The sequence below is a fragment of the Mauremys reevesii genome, linkage group 25 (assembly GCF_016161935.1).
Source record: "Mauremys reevesii isolate NIE-2019 linkage group 25, ASM1616193v1, whole genome shotgun sequence".
NCBI lineage: Eukaryota > Metazoa > Chordata > Testudines > Geoemydidae > Mauremys > Mauremys reevesii.
Genome location: NC_052647.1, coordinates 12143041 through 12150462, shown reverse-complemented (window position 1 = coordinate 12150462; position 7422 = coordinate 12143041). Strand labels below are relative to the sequence as shown.

Below are 7422 nucleotides of genomic sequence, written 5' to 3'. Positions count from 1 at the left end.
GCTCCCCAGCACCCCACCCCTGGCCCCCACCCCACTTCCTGCAGCCTGGCGCCCCCCCTGCCAAGCCCCTGCCCCACTCTGCTCCCGGCAGTCCGGCACCCCCCAGGTCCCTGCCCCACTCTCCGCAGCATAGCGCCCCACCCCTGGCCCCCACCCCGCTCCCCGCAGCCCGGCACCCCCACCCCGCCGAGCCCCTGCCCCGCTCCCCCTCCTCGGTGCCCTCACCCCGCCGAGCCCCCGCCCTGCTCCCCCTCCTCGGCGCCCCCTAGCCCGGGCAGTGGGCTCGTGCTCAGGAATTGCAGCTCCTGGGTTCCAGCCTGGCTGGAGCTGAGGCAGGCCCCGCGGTTCTCGTACTCGCAGCCACCCCTGCCCAGCCCAGCTGCCCCCGGCAGGGTGGGTGCCGAGGCCTCTCCCCGCCGGGGCTGGCTGTGCCCGGGAGGGGCGTGACGAGGCCCTCGCCCGGGGTGTGGGGCCCGCAGGGCTCTTGCTGGAGGCAGGGGTCTCTGCGGGGTTCAGGCCTCGCGGCTGCTCCGGGGTGAGGAGCCCAGTCTGGCCCGGGGCAGCGACCAAGCCAGGCAGGAACCAACCCCCCAGCCCTGCTCCAAGCCAGAGCAGGGAATGGCCCAGGCCCCACCTGCTGCCCGTCCCACCCGGGGGGCCCTGGCTCGCCTGCACCCGGAGGCCAGGGCAGCGCCAGCCTGGCCAGGGGGAGAGCAGCCTTCCCCACCCACCAGGCTCTGGGGCCGGCCCTCCAGCTCCACTGGGGGGGCTAATGCAGAGCAGTGTGAGGGGGCCAGTGGTCGGGACCCCACTGGGGGTCGAGGGACCTGTCCCAAACTGGGAGTGCGTGAACCAAACTTGTCCCTCCGAGCTGGGCCTGCTGGCTCCAAGCTCCCCCTCTCCCCCACACCCCAGGGGCAGAGCCGCCGGGCCTGAGGTGCCCGAGGAACCAGTGCCCTGTGATGCTGAGGGCAGCAGGGGGGCCTGGCCCGGGGCGGAGCCCAAACCGAGCTGCACCCCCCCACACACACCAGCGCCATAAGCTGAAAGAACCAGGCAGCAAATTGAGCCCCCTCCACCCGCCCACGAGCCGAAGGGTTAAAGTCCCGCGAAGGTGACACACGTCGGGAGCGGCGCTTAGACCCACGTGCTCCTGTTCACGTAACCACAGATTTCCAGCGCCCCAGGCTGGCCGGCAGCCAATGGAGCGAAAAATCACGAGACGAGATTAAAAATCACAAGAGTTTAAACAACCCGGCCCGGCGGCTCAGCTCTCCGCGGGCTGCGTCTGCTGCCCGAGCCCGGCTCGTCTGTCACCGGACGGCTGCACAGCTTCGCTCACTGTTGGTTAAACAAAAGCCAAACGTTGCCTGTGATCACAGAACTCCGGGAGCTGGAGATTTATGTGGGGATCCCAGGAAATATGGCAAGATTCACGAACACGTGGGGAGAGGCAGGCCCCCCCACACACACACATTGATGGAGCGTCTCCCAGGCAGCTAGAGATCCTCTTGAGTTTTATTGTATCTGTACAACTAAGAGCCCATGTTCACAGTGAGACCAGAGCCGGAGACCAGAATCTCTGGCATTAAGAAGTCCCTTAGCCAGCGGGATGGGGGAGCTCTACATTCCACCAGTGGCTGGGGGGGGGCAGTGCATTTCCCAGCATGCCCGGCCTCGATCCTTAAACAGGAGGGGTGCCCGAGCTCGGCTCCCTGGGGATGGGGAGCTGCCTGGGGGAGCAGAGGGGCTGGATTCCTGTCTCTGGGGCTGGAAAGCATGGGGCAGGGCACAGGGCCATCTCAGCCAGCCAGCCAGAGCTCCAGGAAGCATGGGGCAGCGGGCACGGCACAGCGGGACAGGCCTGGCTGACTGTCCCGTCCCATGGGGTGCCCAGGAGGGGGCAGAATACGCGCAGTGCCCGCTGGGTCAGGGCTGCCCGCTGGGTCAGGGCTGCCCGCTGGGTCAGGGCTGCTCTTTCCAGAGCCAGGGGGAAAGCCCTGGACCCGGAACGGGCACGGCCCCAAGTCTTCTCCGGGCAGCGCCCCCGTGGCTCCGGAGCCGTAGCGACTGGGGCCAGGATCAGGCCCGGTGCCCTGGGGGCCGATCCTGGCGGGGGGGCTGGCAGAGTCCAGTGCCGAGCAGGGGGGACGGGGTCACAGTGTTGGCACGTGTCTCCTGGCTGGGGTCACAGGGGGGTGCTGTCCTTGAGGTCCTCGCAGCGGCTGACGCTGGCTTTCCGGCTGGGGCTGCTGGCGGAGACCAGGCTCAGGGGGTCGGGCCGGATGAGATACCTGTGGGGGGACAAAGGAGACGTTAGGGGGGCCGGGGGCCAGGCAGTTCATTGCCCTGCCCCCATAGCAGCAGGCTGGCTCTGCCCCGGCACCTCCCCTCTCTGGGGGGGCTGCTGAGCCCGGCCCTCCCGGGCCCAGGGGTGGGGGGTGCTCCCTCCCCAGGGGGGGCTGGGGGCTGCGAGGGGGGAGAAGGCCAGCGTGGATTTGGCCCAGGGATCGAGGGGGAAGGGTACGGGGGGGCAGAGGGTGCGGGTGCCCCCCCAGAAGGCAGCCCCACCCCCGCTGGCCGTGCCCCCGGCCCCTGGACTCACACCACGTCGTTGATTTCCAGCCGCGTGTCGGGCGAGGGGTTGAGCAGGATGTAGGACAGCGTGTTGCCGTGATCCAGCACGTCCACTGCAATGGGGGGGGGAGATGGTGAGACCCCTGCCCGGCCCCCATCCCATCCCTGGGCGGAGTCAGCTGGCCTAGGACCACCCCCGACCGCCGCTCAGACCCCCTGGGCCCGGCCTGCCCAGACCCCCATCTTCCAGCTCAGCCCCCCGGGACCCTCCCAGCTCAGCTCCTGGGCCTGGGCCCCCCGGGACCCTCCCAGCTCAGCTCCTCGGCCCGGCCCCCCCGGGACCCTCCCAGCTCAGCCCCTGGGCCCGGCCCCCCCGGGACCCTCCAAGCTCAGCTCCTGGGCCTGGCCTGCCCGGGACCCCTCCAGCTCAGCCCCCCGGGCCTGGCCCCCCCGGGACCCTCCCAGCTCAGCCCCCCGGGTCCGGCCCGCCTGGGACCCTCCCCGCCCACCTCCTGGGTTCGGCCTGCCCGGGACCCCTCCAGCTCAGCTCCTGGGCCCAGCCTGCCCGGGCCCCCTCCCGCACAGCCCCCCGGGCCCGGCCCCCCCGGGACCCTCCCAGCTCAGCCCCCCGGGCCCGGCCCCCCCGGGACCCTCCCAGCTCAGCTCCTGGGCCCGGCCCCCCCGGGACCCCTCCAGCTCAGCCCCCCGGGCCCGGCCCCCCCGGGGCCCTCCCAGCTCAGCCCCTGGGCCCGGCCCGCCTGGGACCCCTCCAGCTCAGCCCCCCCGGGACCCTCCAGCTCAGCTCTTGGGCCCGGCCCGCCGGGACCCTCCAGCTCAGCCCCCGGGCCCGGCCCCCCCGGGACCCCTCCACCCCACGCCCCTGGGCCCGGCCCGCCCGGGACCCTCCCAGCTCAGCTCCTGGGCCCGGCCCCCGGGACCCTCCCAGCTCAGCTCCCGGGCCCGGTCTGCCCGGGACCCTCCCAGCTCAGCTCCTGGGCTCGGCCTGCCCGGGACCCCTCCAGCTCAGCCCCACAAGCCCGGCCCCCCCGGGACCCCACCAGCTCAGCTCTTGGGCCCGGCCCGCCCGGGACCCCTCCAGCTCAGCCCCGGGCCCGGCCCTCCGGGACCCCTCCAGCTCAGCTCCTGGGCCCGGCCTGCCCGGGACCCTCCCAGCTCAGCCCCTGGGCCCGGCCCCCCCGGGCTCCCAGCTCAGCCCCCCGGGCCCGGCCCCCCTGGGACTCCTCCCAGCTCAGCTCCTGGGCCCGGCCTGCCCGGGACCCTCCCAGCTCAGCCCCCCGCGCCCGGCCCCCCGGGACCCTCCCAGCTCAGCTGCTGGACCTGGGCCCCCAGGACCCTCCCAGCTCAGCCCCTGGGCCCAGCCCCGGGACCCCTCCCAGCTCAGCCCCTGGGGACCCTCCCAGCTCAGCCCCCAGCCCGCCTGGGATGCCCCCCCCGTACTGTATCCGGCGGCCGAGAGCCCCAGGTGTTTCATGCGGGTTTTGACGAGGGCGCCGAGCTCCTGGCGCTCGGAGCGGCGGTACAGCGTCAGGCGCTGCTGGCTGATGCGCTCGGGGTGGCGCCCGCCCTTGCGGCTCAGCCGCCGCGCCCACTGCATGCTCTTGCGCCGCAGCAGCGGCTGCTCGGCCTGCTCGCTGCCCGTGGAGTCGCGGGGCCCCAGGCGGCAGATCAGGGCGTCGCGCGGCTCCCGCGTGTCCTCGTAGTCCTCCACGCTGACGGAGACCTGCGGCTGGGGGGGCGGGGGTTAGCGCGGGGGGGCCGCGGCGCTGGAGGCAGGGCAGGGGGTGGCATCTGCCCCTGCACCCCACACCCCGCCCGGGAGACCAGCCCTTGGCCCCTGAACACACTGGAGGGGATGGTCCCGCTCCTGAAGGGGGGGCGTGAGCGTGAACTAGGGGTGGATGGGGGGCGGCAGCCCTGCTTCCAGGGGGGGATGGAGAGGGGGCGAGCCCTGCTCCCTGGGGGTCTGAATGGGGGCCCAGCACCGCTCCGGGAGGGGCGGGGGTGGATGGGCTGAGCCCTGCTCCCTGGGGGTCTGAATGGGGGCCCAGCACCGCTCCGGGAGGGGCGGGGTGGATGGGCCGAGCCCTGTTCCCAGGGGATTGGGGCCCAGCTCTGCTCCTGGACGGGGGTGGATGGGCCGAGCCCTGTTCCCTGGGGGGCTGAAGGGGGACCCAGCCCTGCTCCCGGGGGGGGGAAGATGGGGGCCCATCCCTGCTCTGGGGTGGGGGTGGATGGGTAGAGCCCTGCTCCCAGGGGAGCTGAATGGGGGCCCAGCCCTGCTCTGGGGTGGGGGTGGGGGGTGGATGGGCCGAGCCCTGCTCCCCGGGGGGCTGAACGGGGACCCAGCCCCACACCTCGGCGGTGGAGAACCGGTGGCTCTCGGTGCGGTAGATGCCGATCGGGATGTCGCCCGTGCTGGAGCAGAGCTTCTGGTAGAGGCGCCCGTACGAGCGGATCCACAGGTCGTCCTCGGTCACCTTCAGCTGCGGGGGAGAGAGACGGGGTCACCCTGCGGGGGAGGGAATGTTCCCCTGCCCCCCGAGCCTGCCATCCCCTCCCCCAGCGCAGCAGAGACTGCTGCCCCCCCAGCGGCCCCTGCAGGGGGACGAGGAGCGAGACCCACACAGAGAACAGAAGGGAAAGGGGGGGGACGGGGGCGTGTGTGGGGACCGACGGACAGAGGGCTGCGTGTGGGGACCAAGCAGGGGTGGGGGATTTGGTGGGGCAGCTTTAACCGTGAGGCCAGGCCGGGGGCTACTTAGGGCAGAGAACTTAGCAATTAGCTGACAGGAGCCTGGCTCTAATTCCTATAGAAAAGAAAGAAAATTCAGTAACTATTAGACCCGCTCGGCCCTAATGCGAACACGTTCTGACATCCTGTGGCCAGTCACTTAAGGGACGCTGGTGAGGTTTAAAACTGTAACGTCTGTTCTCACTTTGTTACTAACTGCAGAGAGGGAGCCCCTGTCAGGACTCCTGGGTTCCATCTCAGCTCTGGGAGGGGAGGGGGGTCGAGCAGGTTACAGCTTGGGGGAGATACACCTGGGTTCTACATAAGAACATCAGAACGACCTGGGTCAGAGCAAAGGTCCAGCCAGCCCAGTGTCCTGTCAGCCGACGGTGGCCAGTGCCAGGTGCCCCGGAGGGAATGAACAGAACAGGGAATCAGCAAGTGACCCAACCCCTGCCGCCCATTCCCAGCTTCTGGCAAACAGAGGCTAGAGACACCATCCCTGCCCAGCCTGGCTAATACCCGTTGATGGACCCCTGGCCTCTGTGAACTTCTCTAGTTCTTTTCTGAACGCTGATATACTCTTGGCCTTCACAACATCCTCTGGCGAGGAGTTCCACAGGTTGACTGTGCATTAAAGAAACACTTCCTTTTGTTTTAAACCTGCTGCCTGTTAATTCCACTGGGTGAGCCCTAGTTCTTGTGTTTTAAGGGAAGGAGTAAGTAACACTTCTTTATTCAATTTTTCCAAACCAGTCAGGATTTTGTAGATCTCTATCTCCCGTTAGTCGTCTCTTTTCCAAGCTGAAAAGTCCCAGTCTTATTAATTTCTCCTCATACAGAAGCCAGTCCATCCCCCTCATCATTTCTGTTGCCCTTATCTGCACCTTTTCCAGTTCCAATAGATCTTTTTTGAGACGGGGCGACCACATCTGCAGGCAGGATTCAAGGTGTGGGCGTCCTATGGATTTATATAGAGGCAATATGATATTTTCTGTCTTATTATCTCTCCCTTTCTTAATGATTCCCAACATCCTGGTCGCTTTTTTGATTCCGCTGCACATTGAGTGGATGTTTTCAGGGAACTCTCCACAGTGACTCCAAGATCTCTTCCTTGAATGGTAACAGCTCATTTAGACCCCATCATTTTACACGTATAGTTGGGATGATGTTTTCCAATGTGCATCACTTTGCATTTATCATCACTGAATTTCATCTGCCATTGTGTTGCCCAGTCACCCAGATTTGTGAGATCCCTTTGCAGCTCTTCTGTCTGCCTGGGACTTAACTATCTTGAGTAGTTTTGTATCATCTGCAAATGTTGCCACCTCACTGTTCACCCCTTTTCCAGACCATTTCTGAATATGTTGAACTGCCCTGGGCGCAGTACAGACCCTGGGGGACCCCACTATTTACCTCTCCCCATTGTGACCCCTGCCCAGTTATTCCTGCCCTGGGTTCCCAGCCTTTCCCTGGCGTGCCTGGCACGGCTTTCAGGCTCGTTAACCAGCCTTAATCTGCTTTAATGACAAGTCTTTGGTTATCTTAATCACCTGCCTCTGGCTATAAACACACTAGGGGGCAGTCAGGGGACAGGTAATGGGTGGGGAGGGGGGTTGGATAAGTGTGGGTGTCTCCGGGGCAGGGGTGTGGATAGGGGTCAGGGGACGGGGGGGGGTTGGACAGCCGTGGGGTCCCGGGGGGCCTGTCGGGGGGGGGTGGATAGGGGACCCAGAACTGATCCCTGCAGGACCCCACTCGTTATGTCCTTCCAGCATGACTGTGAACCACTGATCACTACTCTCGGGGAACGATTTTCCAACCACCTTATAGCAGCTCCATCGAGGTTGTATTTCCCTAGTTTGTGTGCAGTTAACTACTATCTACAGTTGAGAGCTCCGTCTCTGTGAGCAGAGCTCAGGTACAAAACTCCCCCCCCTGCCCCTCCTAAATGGCGCCCTTGGACAGACAGAGGGTCGCATGTGGGGCCGGCCGGACAGAGGGTCGCGTGTGGGGCCGGCCGGACAGAGGGCCGCGTGTGGGGCCGGACGGACAGAGGGCCGCGTGTGGGGCCAGCCGGACAGAGGGCCGCG

General features: G+C 67.1%; 1 protein-coding gene across 4 annotated transcripts in view; it reads right to left on the bottom strand.

The window, feature by feature from the left end:
• Nucleotides 1-1516: 1516 nt before the first annotated feature.
• The window catches only part of LOC120390944 (potassium channel subfamily T member 2-like), a 47657-nt gene continuing 41751 nt past the window's right edge, over nucleotides 1517-7422 (bottom strand). For all 4 annotated transcript variants that reach the window (XM_039514044.1, XM_039514043.1, XM_039514042.1 and 1 more), the window contains 4 exons: nucleotides 4953-5081; nucleotides 4036-4324; nucleotides 2606-2690; nucleotides 1517-2294 (listed from right to left, as the gene is read on the bottom strand). In XM_039514044.1, coding sequence (XP_039369978.1) covers nucleotides 2189-2294; nucleotides 2606-2690; nucleotides 4036-4324; nucleotides 4953-5081 — 609 coding nt within the window. In that variant the 3' untranslated portion in view covers nucleotides 1517-2188. The remainder of the gene's footprint in view (nucleotides 2295-2605; nucleotides 2691-4035; nucleotides 4325-4952; nucleotides 5082-7422) is intronic.